At 41.0% G+C, this 16,999-nt stretch overlaps 1 protein-coding gene across 6 annotated transcripts in view; it reads left to right on the forward strand.

Annotated features, from left to right (window-relative positions):
- Positions 1-16,999, forward strand: part of zranb3 (zinc finger, RAN-binding domain containing 3) — a 178,628-nt gene that overhangs the window by 142,299 nt on the left and 19,330 nt on the right. For all 6 annotated transcript variants that reach the window (XM_043694034.1, XM_043694035.1, XM_043694033.1 and 3 more), the window contains 3 exons: positions 2,441-2,538; positions 13,716-13,817; positions 16,139-16,281. In XM_043694034.1, coding sequence (XP_043549969.1) covers positions 2,441-2,538; positions 13,716-13,817; positions 16,139-16,281 — 343 coding nt within the window. The remainder of the gene's footprint in view (positions 1-2,440; positions 2,539-13,715; positions 13,818-16,138; positions 16,282-16,999) is intronic.

A 16,999-nucleotide genomic window follows, 5' to 3' on the forward strand; every position in this document is an offset into this window, starting at 1 on the left:
AGACTACTAGCCAAATAGCTGTCTGAAAGGTGCCTGTCCATAAGAAAAGTTATGCAGCAAAAGAGCGAAGAAGAGACAACCCTGGAAAGCCCGGAGAAAAATCTAAAGAGTGAAATCTACAAATGAGAATTGACAAATCTGGCTGGTTTTGAAACGTGATTTTTTTCATATAAATCCTAATCCGGGCTTTTTAATCGGAACAATATTGTAGAGTGGGAGGTAAAAGATAGGTTTAAGAGAAAGGAGTTGTAAATAGCTGTTGTTTTAGTGTTCTCTGTTGGACTTAAAGAATAGAATTGCTAATTTTTACTTTAAATAGTGACCTCTGGGATAGTTCTTTGCCTATCAAAATTTAACAGATGACGGTGCGAGGTGAGCTTCTGTGTGTGTCAGGTTTAAACCTCATGTCGTAATACATAGTTAAGAAAACGAGGGCTTGGATTTGTGAAGATTTTGTTTAATATTCACTATTAGAGTTAGAAAAGAAAGAAATTGTTATTTTTCTTTAAATAGTGGAATTTGAGAATTCTCAGTCACTCACACTTTAACAAATTATGAAGAGAGGCAAGCTTTTCTGGGTCATATGTTTAGGGTGAGAGGAGAAAGACTTAAAACAGACATGAGGGACAACATTTTTACACAAAGAATGGTTAGTGTGTGGAATGAACTGCCAGAAAAAATGGTGGATGCAGGTACAGGGAGAAAGAGAGGAATGCAGATGCTGGAGATCAGAGTCTAAACGTGTGGTGCTGAATGGCCACAGCCAGTCAGGCAGCATCCAAGGAGCAGGAGAGTGAATGTTTCGAGCATAAGCTGTTCATCAGGAATGCGGTGCAGGTACAGTTAGTGTTTAAAAGATATTTGGGTAAGTTATAGAGTCATAGAAATGTACAGCATGGAAGCAGACCCTTCGGTCCAACCCATCCACGCCGACCAGATATCCCAACCCAATCTAGTCCCACCTGCCAGCACCCAGCCCATATCCCTCCAAACCCTTCCTATTCATATACCATCCAAATGCCTCTTAAATGTTGCAATTGTACCAGCCTTCACCACATCCTCTGGCAGCTCATTCCATACACATACCTCTGTTTGAAAACGTTGCCGCTTAGGTCTCTTTTATATCTTTCCCCTCTCACCCTAAACCTGTGCCCTCTAGTTCTGGACTTCCTGACCCCACAGAAAAGACTTTGTCTATTTATACTATCCATGCCCCTCATAATTTTGTAAACCTCTATGAGGTCACCCCTCAGCCTCCGACGCTCCAGGGAAAACAGTCCCAGCCTGTTCAGCCTCTCCCTGTAGCTCAGATCCTCCAACCCTGGCAACATCCTTGTAAATCTTTTCTGAACCCTTTCAAGTTTCACAACATCTTTCCGATAGGAAGGAGACCAGAATTGCACGCAATATTCCAACAGTGGCCTAACCAATGTCCTGTATAGCTGCAACATGACCTCCCAACTCCTGTACTCAATACTCTGACCAATAAAGGAAAGCATACCAAACGCCTCCTTCACTATCCTATCTACCTGCGACTCCACTTTCAAGGAGCTATGGAAGGGTTTGAAAGTATATAGGCCAAATGCACACAGGTGGGACTAGTTCAATTTGTGAACATGATTGGCATGGACTGCTTCGACTGTCGGGTCTGTTTCCATGCTGTATCACGCTGTCTTGCTCCGGATTGCCCCAACCAAAAAATACAGATTTTTAGGTATATATAAAATAACAAACGTTTTTTTTCAATTGGCGCTCCATTTAGCTCACCTCTTAACCATTAAAACATAAGTAAATTCAAACCAAAACAATATATTTGCAAAATTAACCCTTTAATCCCAAGTACAATTCTAATGAATGTGCATTATAAATGCCTTTCACAAGGTTTAGTGTCCAGAATTATCATACACTCTGTACTTGCCCTTTAATGTTCCTCTCTTTAAAGAACTAATTGCCTTTGTTATAATGTACAATTCAGTAGCAATTTATGGCAACGAGTTCCAATAATGTTCTGCGTGCAGAACATTTAAAGCTTTTTGTGGATATCTGAAATATCTTCTCCCTTCACCAACCCCTGATAATCTGGAAGACTTCTATCAGCTCCTCCTTCACCTTTTCTGTTGTCATGAGAAAAACTTCCCTGAAGTGTGGCATTTGATTCAAATTTCCCATCAATTTCTGCATGTTTCTGCCAATTGCCAACCAGTCCCTACGATTCCTGCCTTGAAGGCATTGATTTCTTGCAGAGTATCCTGATTAAATTGAGTGTCAGCAGGTGTTTCAATTACAAAGTGTAACAACTATAGGAAATCTGTCCATGTTCACAAGCAGCAATGTCTGATATTTTAACTTTTGTTCTTTGTTCGCACCCCTTCCTTATTTGAATGTGTGTTCTTTTAAGAGGAACTAATCATGGTGTGTGTTCCAAACTTTTCTGATATAGAACAATCTGATATCACTTGCAACAGCAGTGTTCCAGTTTACGATGGCTTCATGTTTTGCGCAAGCAAAAATACTGATAGAATACATCTGTACACTAAGGTACTATTTAGTTATTTCATCTCCATGTATAGTTATATAAATGTGTGTTCATGTCTTAAATTTGAGTTGTTATACTTCACCTTCCTGATTGTTTCTTGATGGACTTATTCACCATCTTACAATTTGACTGTTCAGAATCAATCTTTAGTTGTTTTCTTATTTAGTAAATAACATCTAGGTTCTGTTTCTGGCCACAAATATTGCGTGCTTAAAAATCTTGCATTTCTTTGTTTACTTGCAAACAAGGAACATGCCTTTACAGAATATCTTCGGTACTGTTACAATTCTGTGATTATTTCATATTCTTTCACAGCTGTGATAATGCTGTCACTTTAAAAAGGTCATTTTATCCCAAGCTTTTTTGAAGAGAGGTCAGAAAGGCAGAGACTCTGAAAAGTCTAGGAAGAGGTTAGTTTAACAATGAAAGAGGAGCGGCCAGTTCTCCCAGTTCAGTTACTTCTGGTTTGTTTTAGCTATAGCAGTCACAAGATATGAGAGTCCAAGGGAGTTGCAAGCTTCAGTAAAGAATTCCTCTGACTTCCTTCTGAAATCTCTGGATGTTATTCCCTCCTGCCAGTAAGAATCTGTGTTTGAACTTATCTTTTTTGCCAAGGGATGTATTCATGGGGTGTTGCTGTATTGGTACAGATAATTAGTAATAGTTGCTGTATCAGGTTGTTTACGTTTTCTAATAGTTAATGTGTTTTAAATTCCACTTTCTTTTGTTCACGTTTCAACTGCAGTGTTTAAATAAATTCTGCTTTGCTTAAAGTCAAATGGTTTGACAAGTTGCATCACACCTGGAACACCCACTTCACATCTTCCTCAAAATTAAAAAAAAACGTTAGGGTCTAGGCCACCATATTAAAATATTTTGACGGGGTCTGGCCTGGTCCATGTCACAGCCAATTAATTATTTTAGAAACATTGCATCATTGTTTTGAAGGCTAAGATGACACAATGAAAAGAATTAAAATGAATCATTGTTTTCTGTCACACTAGTTGTTAGATAAATGTTGATTGGAATACAAAAAGAAGTGTTCTTCTTCAATAACTCACAAGATCTTTTTCATTGTCATGGTTAAGCAATCAGCTTGATCTTATCAGCAAATGGCATGTCCCCGTATCAAGGAAGTGGCCTGTATTTGCAAAAGGAAGTCCTAGAGTTGGTTTTAACTATCTGTACCTGTCTAAAGTGGGGTTGTAATAGCCTGAAAACTGTCAGCAACTTTCAGCCCCATTTATGATGAAACTTACAATATTCATATCATATCATGCTGAGGAGTCTCATTACAATTCTGATGCATATCATGTTGTTTGTTCACAGCAGAAGTGAGAAATCTAACCAATTGACCTTAAAGATAGCGTAGATGGAAAAAAGCAGTTAAACTGGCAAATGAAACATAACTGATTTGAATCATCTTGTCCACTTCAAAACAGAGGATCTGTATGACCAATGTATTCATTACCAGTTACTACAGGGGAACCACACTCAAAACGGTTCAAATAACATTTCAATTAACTTCAACATTTCCTTTGTTTGATTTGCCTCCCTCCCCTCTTCACTCAGACTCCATCTTACTCTGCACAGGTCGTTTGGTACCTACTGGCTACAAGTGAACAAGGCATTTACCTCACTAATAAGACAGGGAGTGAATGCATCTCTCTGAATGACTACGCTTAAAATCTGCCATCTAGATGGAGTTTGAACACACAACTCTCTAACTTGACCCCATGAGCAATAAATCTCCCAGTGGCATATAGTTTGGTTTGATATTTCACTCTGTTTTCTGTGCCAACCTTGAAGCAAGAAATCAGTCTGCTGCTAAGATACCTTTGCCTTTATTTTAAGTCTAAAAGCAACAGCATAAACTTGGCTCAAATGAAGTAAATTAGCTATTTCTCTTAATGGTGCAGGTGCTGTGATTCCTTTGACCTGGGTACACTGAACATTTGGCTACACACCTTTGAAAATATGGAGCATCATAATGAATGTAACTTATTTAGTAATTTCATTTTTATTTTGTACACTTCAATGTACCCCATGACAAAATGGACCATTGCAATGGTACAAGTCCCAGGAAAATCTGATTCATCACTATATATAAAGTTGCTTACCCAAACATCTTCATTTTGCAGTGTCAAAATGACTGCTTATAGCAAGTGTATTGAAAACAGTTAAATCAGTTCTACAAGTAGAAATGCATGTACTATTAATTAAATGAAATTTCATGCTATTATCTCCCCCTACTTAAACACATGCAGTTTTCCCACCAACGAATAATAAACTGTGTTTCTGTTAATTCACTTTTTTTTAAACTTATTTGAATAAAATAGATTCTGGATTAGTGATGCTGGAAGAGCACAGCAGTTCAGGCAGCATCCAAGGAGCAGCGAAATCGACGTTTCAGGCAAAAGCCCTTCATCAGGAATAAAGGCAGTGAGCCTGAAGCGTGGAGAGATAAGCTAGAGGAGGGTGGGAGTGGGGAGAAAGTAGCATAGAGTACAATGGGTGAGTGGGGGAGGGGATGAAGGTGATAGGTCAGGGAGGAGAGGGTGGAGTGGATAGGTGGAAAAGGAGATAGGCAGGTAGGACAAGTCATGGGGACAGTGCTGAGCTGGAAGTTTGAAACTAGAATGAGGTGGGGGAAGGGGAAATGAGGAAACTGTTGAAGTCCACATTGATGCTCTGGGGTTGAAGTGTTCCGAGGCAGAAGATGAGGCGTTCTTCCTCCAGGCGTCTGGTGGTGAGGGAGCGGCGGTGAAGGAGGCCCAGAACCTCCATGTCCTCGGCAGAGTGGGAGGGGGAGTTGAAATGTTGGGCCACGGGGCGATGTGGTTGATATAAAATAGAGTTGTCTAGTGGTGTAAATTAAACTAAATAAAGAAGCATAGCAAAATGTTCATATTTTCACGGAATATGGAAGCAAATGAGAACAATCCAACTAAATTTCAGAGTTGAAATCTTGCAGGTTTGGCTTGTTTAGTGAGAAAAGGTTAGAGATGACTAAACAAATTTTAAACATTCTTTTTGCCAAAGCTTTCCACGAGTTCCACACTTGTTTTCAAAGACAGTAGAGTGAACGAGTCAAAGGAGAGAAAATGTCCATGTTGCAACTGTACTGAAATACTATGGTAAAGTGTGCGGCTAGTTCTTCAACTCAAATCTTCAGTGCCAAAACTAGAAAGTTGTCAGAGCCCATAGCCTGATTCCTGAAGAAGGGCTTATGCCCAAAACGTCGATTTCTCCTGCTGTGTTTTTCCAGCACCACATTTTTCAACTCCGAGCCCATAGCCTTCCAACTTCAGGACTTTCTTGGAGTGAGTCATGTTGTCTTGGCATTTCTGGCTAAAGATGGTTGCAGATACTTTAGTCTTGTATTTTATTGAGGGTGAGAATGTTTGTTGCGCTCCTCCTTCAATTTTAACCATCATTCATGACTGGATTAGGCAAGGTGTTACAATTTATACAAATAATTTGAATGAAGGGGGTCCAAGGTGTGCCAGCTAAATTTGCTGATGACACAAAGATAGGTAGGAATAGGAGTTGTCAAGAGGATGTTAGGAGTGTACAAGGGAATGCAAATAGGTTAAGTGAGTGGGAAAAGATCTGCCAAGTGCAGTACAGTGTGGCAAAGATGAAATTGTGATTTTGGCAGAAGGACTTCAAAGAAATTATCTAAATAGTGAGAATCATAGCATACAGCATGGAAACAGACCCTTCAGTCCAACCTGCGTGAAAAAGTTGCCCGTTAGGTCTCTTTTGTATCTTTCCCCTCTCACCCTAAAGCTATGCCCTCTAGTTCTGGACTCCCCGACCCCACAGAAAAGACTTTGCCTATTTACCCTATTCATGCCCCTCTAATTTTGTAAACCTCGATAAGGTCACCCCTCAGCCTCCAATGCTCCAGGGAAAACAGCCCCAGCCTGTTCAACCTCTCCCCATAGCTCAAATCCTCCAAACCTGGCAGAAGCCTTGTAAGTTTTTTCTGAACCCTTTCAAGGTTCACAACATCTTTCCGATTTTCCAGAATTGCATGCAATATTTCAACAGTGGCCTAACCAATGTCCTGTGCAGCCACAACATGATCTCCCAACTCCTGTACTCAATAATCTGACCAATAAAAGAAAGCATACCAAACGCCTTCTTCACTATCCTATCTACCTGCGGCTCCACTTTGAAGGAGCTATGAACTTGCACTCCGAGGTCTCTTTGTTCAGCAACACTCTCTAGGACCTTATCATTAAGTGTATAAGTCCTGCTAAGATTTGCTTTCCCAAACTGCAGCACCTCGCACTTATATCAATGAAACTCCATCTGCCACTTCTCAGCCCATTGGCCCAATCCAAATGGCGAGTTCTTCCTGTATTCCGTGAGATGTAACCTTGCTAACCAGTCTCCCATGGGGAACCTTGTCGAATGCCTTACTGAAGTCCATACAGATCACATCTACCGCTCTGCCCTCATCAATCCTCTTTGTTACTTCAAAAAACTCAATCAAGTTTGTGAGACATGATTTCCCACCCACAAAGCCATGTTGACTATCCCTAATCAGTCCTTGCCTTTCAAATATATGTACATTCTGTCCCTCAGGATTCCCTCCAACAACTTGCCCACCACTGAGGTCAGGCTCACTGGCTTGTTCCCTGGCTTGTCCTTACTATCCTTCTTAAAGAGTGGCACTCGTTAGCCAACCTCCAGACTTCCGGCACCTCACCTGTAACTATCGATAATACAAATATCTCAGCAAGAGGCCCAGCAATCACTTCTCTTGCTTCCCACAGAGTTCTAGGGTACACTGATCAGGTCCTGGGGATTTATCCACCTTTGTGCATTCCAAGATATCCAGCACCACCTCCTCTGTAATCTGGATATTTTGCAAGATGTCACCATTTATTTTGCTACTTTCTATATCTTCCATAGCCTTTTCCACAGTAAATACTGATGCAAAATATTCATTTAGTATCTCCCCCATTTTCTGCGGCTCCACACAAAGGATGCCTTACTGATCTTTGAGGGGCCCTATTCTCTCCCTAGTTACCGTTTTGTCCTTAATGTATTTGTAAAAACCCTTTGGATTCTCTTTAATTCTGTTTGTCCCCTTTTTGCCCTCCTGATTCCCCTGTTAAGTATACTCCTTTATATTCTTCTAAGGATTCACTCAGTCTATCCTATCTATACCTTACGTATGTTTCCTTCTTTTTCTTAATCAAACCCTCAATTTCTTTAGTCATCCAGTACTCCCTATAGCTACCAACCTTTCCTTTCACCCTAACAGGAATATACTGCCTCTGGACTCTCATTACCTCATTTCTGAAGGCTTACCATTTTCTAGCCGTCCCTTTACCTGTGAACATCTGCCCCCAATCAGTTTTTGAAAGTTATAGAGTCATGGAGATGTACAGCATGGAAACAGACCCTTCGGTCCAACCTGTCCATGTCGACCAGATATCCCACCCCAATCTAGTCCCACCTGCCAGCACCCAGCCCATATCCCTTCAAACCCTTCCTATTCATATACCCATCCAAATGCCCCTTAAATGTTGCAATTATACCAGCCTTCACCACATCCTCTGGTAGCTCTTTCCATACACGTACCACCCTCTGCGTGAAAAGGTTGCCCCTTAGGTCTCTTTTTTTATATCTTTCCCCTCTCACCCTAAACCTATGCCCTCTAGTTCTGGACTCCCCGACCCCACAGAAAAGACTTTGTCTCTTTATACTATCCATGCCCCTCATAATTTTGTAAGCCTCTATAAGGTCACCCCTCAGCCTCCGACGCTCCAGGGAAAACAGCCCCAGCCTGTTCAGCCTCTCCCTATAGTCCAAATCCTCCAACCCTGGCAGCATCCTTGTAAATCTTTTCTGAACCCTTTCAAGTTTCACAACATCTTTCCGATAGGAAGGAGACCAGAATTGCACGCAATATTCCAACAGTGGCCTAACCAATGTCCTGTACAGCCGCAACATGACCTCCCAACTCCTACAGTCAATACCATGACCAATAAAGGAAAGCATACCAAATGCTTTCTTCACTATCCTATCTACTTGCGACTCCACTTTCAAGGAGCTATGAACCTGCACTCCAAGGTCTCAGTTCAGCAACACTCCCTCAGAACTTACCATTAAGTGTCTAAGTCCTGCTAAGATTTGCAACCCCAAAATGCAGCACCTCGCATTTATCTGAATTAAACTCCATCTGCCACTTCTCAGCCCATTGGCCCATCTGGTCAATATTCTCTTGTAATCTGAGGTAACCTTCTTCGCTGTCCACTACACCTCCAATTTTGGTGTCATCTGCAAACTTACTAACTGTACCTCTTATGCTCGCATCCAAATCATTTAAGTAAATGACAGAAAGTAGAGGACCCAGCACTGATCCTTGTGGCACTCCACTGGTCACAGGCCTCCAGTCTGAAAAACAACCCTCTACCCCCACCCTCTGTCTTCGACAATTGAGCCAGTTCAGTAACCAAATGGCTAGTTCTCCCTGTACTCCATGAGATCTAACCTTGCTAATCAGTCTCCCATGGGGAACCTTGTCGAACGCCTTACTGAAGTCCATATAGATCACATCTACTGCTCTGCCCTCATCAATCTTCTTTGTTACTTCTTCAAAATCTCAATCAAGTTTGTGAGACATGATTTCCCATGCACAAAGCCATGTTGACGATCCCGAATCAGTTCTTGCCTTTCCAAATACATGTACATCCTGTCCCTCAGGATTCCCTCCAATAACTTGCCCACCACTGAGGTCAGGCTCACCGGTCTATAGTTCCCTGGCTTGTCTTTACCGCCTATTCTTAAACAGTGGCACCACGTTTGCTAACCTCCAGTCTTCCGGCACCTCACCTGTGACTATCGATGATACAAATATCTCAGCAAGTGGCCCAGCAATCATTTCTCTCGCTTCCCACAGAGTTCTCGGCTACACCTGATCAGGTCCTGGGAATTTATCCACCTTTAACCGTTTCAAGACATCCAGCACTTCCTCCTCTGTAATCTGGACATTTTGCAAGATGTCACCATCTATTTCCCAACAGTCTATATCTTCCATATCCTTTTCCACAGTAAATACTGATGCAAAATATTCATTTAGTATCTCCCCCATTTTCTAGCTCCACACAAAGGCTGCCTTGCTGATCTTTGAGGGGCTCTATTCTCTCCCTAGTTACCCTTTTGTCCTTAATATATTTGTAAAAATCCTTTGGATTCTCCTTAATCCTATTTGCCAAAGCTATCTCATGTCCCCATTTTGTCCTCCTGATTTCCCTCTAAAGTATACTCCTATTGCCTTTATACTGTTCCAAGGATTGACTCGCTCTATCCTGTCTCTACCTGACATATGCTTCCTTCTTTTTCTTAACCAAACCCTCAATTTCTTTCGTCATCCAGCATTCCCTGTACTTACCAGTCTTCCCTTTCACCCTGACAGGAATATACTTTCTCTGGATTCTTGTTATCTCATTTCTGAAGGCTTCCCATTTTCTAGCCGTCCCTTTACCTGCGAACATCTGCCTCCAATCAGCTTTTGAAAGTTCTTGCCTAATACCGTCAAAATGGACCTTTCTCCAATTTAGAACTTCAACTTTTAGATCTGGTCTATCCCTTTCCATCACTATTTTAAAACGAATAGAATTATGGTCGCTGCCTCCAAGTGCTCCCACACTGACACCTCAGTCACCTGCCCTGCCTTATTTCCCAAGAGTCAGTCAAGTTTTGCACCTTCTCTAGTAAGTACATCCACATACTGAATCAGGAAATTGTCTTGTACACACTTAAGAAATTCCTCTCCATCTAAACCTTTAATACTATGGTATTCCCAGTCGATGTTTGGAAAGATAAAATCCCCTACCATAACTACCCTATTATTCTTACAGATAGCTGAGATCTCCTTACAAGTTTGTTTCTCAATTTCCCTCTGACTTTTAGGGGGTCTATAATACAATCCCAAAAAGGTGATCAACCCTTTCTTATTTCTCAGTTCCGCCCAAATCACCTCCCTGGATGTATTTCTGGGAATATCCTCCCTCAGCACAGCTGCAATGCTATCCCTTATCAAAAATGCCACTCCCGCTCCTCTCTTGCCTCCTTTTCTATCCTTTCTGTACCATTTGTATCCTGGAACATTAAGCTGCCAGTCCTGCCCATCCCTGAGCCATGTTTCTGTAATGGCTATGATATCCCAGTCCCATGTTCCTACCCATGCCCTGAGTTCATTTTCCTTCCCTGTTAGGCCCCTTGCATTGAAATAAATGCAGTTTAATTTATTAGTCCTACCTTGTCCCTGCCTGGCCCTGACTGTTTGTTTGACTCACTTCTGTTCTCAATTGTACCAGTCTCAGATTGATCTCTTTCCTCACTATCTCCTTTTTAAATTTCTGCCTAACTCTCTGTAATCTCCCTTCAGAATCACAACCTTTTCCCTTCCTATATCATAGGTTCCAATATGGACAATGACCTCTTGCTGGCCTCTCTTTCCCTGTGAGAACATTCTGCACCCTCTCTGAAACATCCTGATCTTGTCACCAGGGAAACAACACACCATTCTGCCTTTTCTCTGCTGGCCACAGAAACGTCTGTCTGTACCTCGAACTACAAAATCCCCTAACACAATTGATCTCTTGGAAGCCGACATGCCTCTCGTTGCATTAGAGCCAATCTCAATACCAGAAACTTGGCTGTTCGTGCTAAGTTCCCCTGAAAATCCATCACCCCCTACATTTTCCAAAACAGCATACCTGTTTGAAACGGGTATATCCACAAAAGACTCCTGCCCTAGGTGCCTACCTCTCTTACCCTTCCTGGAGTTAACCCATCTATGTGACTGCATCTGAGATTTTCCCCCCTTCCTATAACTGCCATCCATCACATACTATTGCTGTTGCAAATTCCTCATCGCTTCTATCTGTCTCTCCAACCGATCCACTCGATCTGATAAGATTCGCATCCAACAGCATTTATGGCAGATGCAATCCGCAGTAACCCTTAAACTCTCTTTAAACTCCCACATCTTACAAGAAGTACGTATCACTGCAAAGGCCATTTTTGCTCCTTCACAATCTACAGACCCAGAAAATAACACCATCTTATTCCTCTACAAAACACTGCACCAGGTTAAATTAATAGCTATGGCTTATATTTTAAGTTTAATCAAGAGACTTATCTCCAAAAACATATAATCAAGAAAGAACCCACTGTACTCACTACTACAGCCTTTCTCTTGGACAGACTTAAAACAACAATTAACTTATCTGATTCTGTGTTATGAACTTCACCCAAACCGGTTTCTCCAAGATTAGTTGTGAAATTCTCTGTTTGTTAATTTCCCCAGATGCACTCCAATGTGCAGCGACACATGATTTCAAAAACAGCAAAGGCAGTAACTGTGCAGGTTCTCTTTTTTTTCTCTCTTTCTCTCGCTCTCTCTCTCTCTCCTGCACTGTCTTCACCATGTGCTTCCTTTGTCTGTTCTTCTCCCTTTTAAAACTGCTGTTGTTTTGACTTTTTTCCCAAAGTTCCAAAACAATGCAACAGCATATAGAACAGTAATTGCTGCTCCTGGAATTTGAAGAAATCACCTCCAGCACCTAAAATACCTAAAAAAAAAAAAAAGGAGCAGGCTCTTACAGCCAGAAATTTTACCAAATACCATCAAAATTGGCCTTTCTCCAATTTAGAACTTCAACTTTTAGATCTGGTCTATCCTTTTCCATCACTATTTTAAATCTAATGGAATTATGGTCGCTGACCCCAAAGTGCTCCCCCACTGACACCTCAGTCACCTGCCCTGCCTTATTTCCCAAGAGTAGGTCAAGTTTTGCACTTTCTCTAGTAGGTACATCCCCATACTGAATCAGAATTTTTTTTTACACACTTAACAAATTCCTCTCCATCTCGACCCTGAACACTATGGCAGCCCCAGTCTATGTTTGGAAAGTTAAAATCCCCTACCATAACCACCTTATTATTCTTACAGATAGCTGAGATCTTACAAGTTTATTTCTCAATTTCCCTCTGACTATTAGGGGATCTATAATACAATCCCAATAAGGTGATCATCCCTTTCTTATTTCTCAGTTCCACCCAAATAACTTCCCTGGATGTATTTCCAGGAATATCCTCCCTCAGCACAGCTGTAATGCTATCCCTTGTCAAAAACGCCACTCCCCCTCCTCTCTTGCCTCCCTTTCTATCCTTCCTGTAGCATTTGTATCCTGGAACATTAAGGATGAACTGTTTTCAGAAGCAGTGAGATTTGTGTGTCCTCGTCCATGAATCACTGAAGGTTAGTATGCACGTAGAACAAGTAATCAGGAAAGCTAATAGAGTATTATGGTGTATTGCGGGGGGCATTGAATGGAAGAGTCGGGAAGTTCATCTTCGGTTATATAGGACATTGGCGAGATCACAGCTGGAGAACTGTGTTAATGTTAGTGCATTGCATGCAGTGCAGGGAAGGTTTACTCGATTACACACAGTTCCAGGTTGTGAATGACTTCTCTTCTGGATTGTGTTTAAATGTTGTTTTGTACACAAGTCAGAAAGCAATGCAGGAAAATGAAAAGTTGTGTTCATCTTTAAAATTACAACCTGTTTGAAATTGCGTTTCAGTAGGAGCATTCATAAGTCAGACATTTGTAAATCGAGGATCCCCTGTAATACCCAGAATGAGCCTTATGGGGAAGGGCTAGACATACTGGCCCTCGATCCTTTTGGAATTTAGGAGAACCAGAATGGACTTAATTAAAATGTATAAGACGTGAGGGGACCTGACCAGTTGGATGTGGATAGGATGTTTCCTCTTGTGGGAGAATCCAGAGCTAGGAGTCTAGTTTAAAAATAAGGGAGATGCCCATTTAAAACAGAGTAGGAAACATTAGCAATGCCTGGTGCTGTTCTGGCATGTTCTGTTACACTTCTCATTGACAATGTGCCACGTGTTATTTTGCTCTTTGATATGAACTTAAACTAAGTTTTAGTTTGAACTGTTAAGATTGTAGATAACATTTTATTCAATTGGCTTTATGTTCAAGCAGTCCTGTTAGTGCAACTTTGTGTACTTGATTATTTCTACTGTATATTGTGGAAAATGTGTTATTTCCACTGGTTTGGATGTCAATGTGTGGTGCTGATGCATTCAGGTAAAATCTTTTCGCTATTTGTGTATTATTAGGACAAAGAACCTTTAAACTGCAATTTTATTCCTTTTGATGTGCAATCAGAAAACTGGGAAGATTTGCCACCGTACTTTGACCAGAAAGAAAATCGTCGTGTGGTAAGTCTTTGACAGATTTTATAAAATAAAATAGAATATGTTTGAAATTTTTTTTAACGAGATGCATTATTTTGTATGTCAGGTATCATCAGAATCCTGTAATGTATAATAATCATTTGGTTGCAGTCTGAATTTCATTACTTGTCTGAAATGCTTCTTTAAGAGCATATATTAAAATTAAGTTTGATAAAGTACTTCTCCTTAAACTGCCGCAAATACGGTACAAAAGTTCAAGTATAATACAGTATTCAGCAGACCCATAGAAACAAGGCCACCAACAAGTTGATTCATTCCTTCATTGTTGCTGATTCAGAGTTCTGAAACTACTTAGCTAACAGCTCTGTGGGTGCACCTACACTGCATGGATTGCAGACATTCAAGTAGACCCCCTCGCTATAATATTGTCAAGGGCAAGTAGGAATGGGCATATAATGTTGGCCTGCCTGCAACTTTCTCATCCCTTGAATGAATTAAAAAAAACCTAAATGTTGAATTACAAGAATCTTCCTAAAGTGCAGTAAATGTTCTAAACATTTGTAACTGAATAGTATGAGTACTTATAATTAATGGAAAGAAAGAATTTGCATTTTGTAGCTTTCGAAGTTTCAGGAAACAGCAATCATGTATTATTTTATTCATAGCATGTGAGCATTGTATGTTTTATTAACATGTATTGCTATTCCCTAATGACTCATGAGAAGATGATGGTGAGCAGCCTTCTTGAACCGCTTTATTTCATAATTCACCCAAAATGCTGTTATAAAGGGAGTTCCAGGGTTTTGACATGGTAACAGTGAAAGGGCAGCATTACTTCCAGAGCAGGATTGTGTGAATCTTGTGTGAAATGTGCACATGGTGGTGTTCCCATCCATCTGCTGCCCTTCTGCTTCCAGAGTATGGTGGTCATGGATTTGGAAGGAGCTTTAGTGAGTTGTTGGAGTGTATCTTGGAGATAGTACATTAGAGAGAGTGAATGTTGAAAATGTTAAGTGGAGTGTCAGTCAAGCAGGTTGCTTTGTCCTATATGTTGTTGACCTTCTTGAGTGCTTTTGGAGCTGCGCCCATCCAGACAAATGAGAAGTATTCCATCATACTCCCGACCTGTGTACTGTCGATGGCAGGCTTTGAGGAGTCAGGACTTCCCAGACTCTGTCTTGCTGTTACAGGTACAGTATTTATATGACTGCTCCAGGTCCTCCTTTTGGTCAAAGGGAACCCCGATAGTGGAAGATTCAACAACAGAAATACAACTGAATGTCAAGGTGAGGTATTGGAATCTCTCACTAAGGGCGTTAACATAAATGTTACATGTCAAACCAGCCCAAAGCTGAATGTTGTCCGGGTTTTGCTGCCAGCTTTCAGCCCAAACCTGGATTTTGTCAGTGTGTTTGGACATGGACTGCTTCAGTATCTGAGGAGTGGTGGATGGTAATGAACTTTGTGCCATACCAGCAAACATCTCCATTTCTAATATTTATAAGATATTCATAATGACCAAATAACCTGTTTTTGGGTTTTGTGGATTAATAGAGCAGCACACCAAGGGAACTCCCTCCATTCATATTTGAATCATCCACTATGATCTCATGTTAATCTGAGTGGACAGTCTCAGCTTTAATTTAATATCTCATTCAAAAGGCAACACAACAGTGTCAGCTTGGATTATGTGCTCATGTTTCTGAGCTCAGACTTGAATCCACAATCTTCTGAATCATGAATACATCCAGTAAGAATTGGATCATCATTGCTCATTGGTCAGAATATTTGAAAATAATGAAAGGCTTTTTCCATACAAAATGGTGCGAATAGTCGTATTTTGAACCAGTAGTTAATTTTGATTGAGAGTGAACAATATCTTCTGAGAACTGGCAGTCACAGTTGGATTGCCATTCTACTCCTCGTGCCCTGGATCTTCACAAGTTCTGATTCAAGCCTCTTGAGCAGCATGGAGTGCCCTAACTGTGGGGACTTTCCAAAACTGTGCAGGGTAAGTGCTGAAAACCAAAGTCTGTACCCACTTAGCACAACAGCATCTCAGGAACTCTAACAACAGCATCTGCTGTTTTCCAGGGTTTAAAAATCCAAAGTCTCTTTAAGAAGCTACAGAGGTAAGTGGTTGGATGAGTGAGGAGTGCAGAGTATGTCCTGGGCTAGCTGGGGTAGGGTCATGTCAGTGGGGGGAATGGGGTCCAAGTGGATCAGGTCGGAGAGTGTATCTATGCCACTGAAACTGAGTCACTATCATAACAGTTTGTTTTACCTATAGCTCTGTATAAATCTGCATCTTGACTCCATGACATTTTTTAAAATTGAATTTTCAGCTTCTGCGTTTTGTACGAGAATGGCTCAGCTTGTCCTCTATGAAGCAAAGAATAATTAGGAAGAGTGGTCAAATGTTCCGCAGTCCTATTCTTGCGCTCGAAAATATATTGAAAAGCCAACGTAGACAAGGCTGTACAAAAAGGTAAGATTTATTAGGATGTTCCTAATGTTGTGACACCATTGTTATTTAAAATTAAAACAAAGATGTCAGAATATGAAATTTCTACAATTTACATTGTGCACAATGTAGCACATTTTGTTCAATTTTAAGGAATATGAGCCAAGTGCTGGCAAATGGGATTAGTTTAGGATATTTGGTCGGCATGGATGAGTTGGACCAAAGGGTATGTTTCTGTGCTGTACATCTCTATGACTCTAAAATGGTAGTTTTTTTTTTCAGTGAAGGAAAGGAGATTAATTCGCAAACAAAAACATAAACTGCTGGAAAAGCTCAGCAGTCTGGCAGCATCTGTGGCGAGAAATCAGAGTTAAGAGGTGAGGCCATACTGGATTTGGTTCTGGGTAATGAACCAGGCCAGGTGTTAGAATTAGAGGTAGGTGAGCACTTTGGGGACAGTGACCACAATTCGGTGACTTTTACTCTAGTGATGGAGAGGGATAAGTGTGCACTACAGGGCAAGAGTTATAGCTGGGGGCAGGGAAATTATGATGCTGTGAGGCATGACTTAGGATGTGTGGCCTGGAAAAGTAAGCTTCAAGGCAAGGGTGTAATTGATATGTGGAGCTTGTCCAAGGAGCAACTATTGAGTGTCCTTGATAAGTATGTACCCGTCAGGCAGGGAGGAAAGGATCGTGTGAGGGAGCCGTGGTTTAATAAGGAATCGGAATCCCTTGTTAAA

The sequence above is a fragment of the Chiloscyllium plagiosum genome, chromosome 7 (assembly GCF_004010195.1).
Source record: "Chiloscyllium plagiosum isolate BGI_BamShark_2017 chromosome 7, ASM401019v2, whole genome shotgun sequence".
NCBI classification, from domain to species: domain Eukaryota; kingdom Metazoa; phylum Chordata; class Chondrichthyes; order Orectolobiformes; family Hemiscylliidae; genus Chiloscyllium; species Chiloscyllium plagiosum.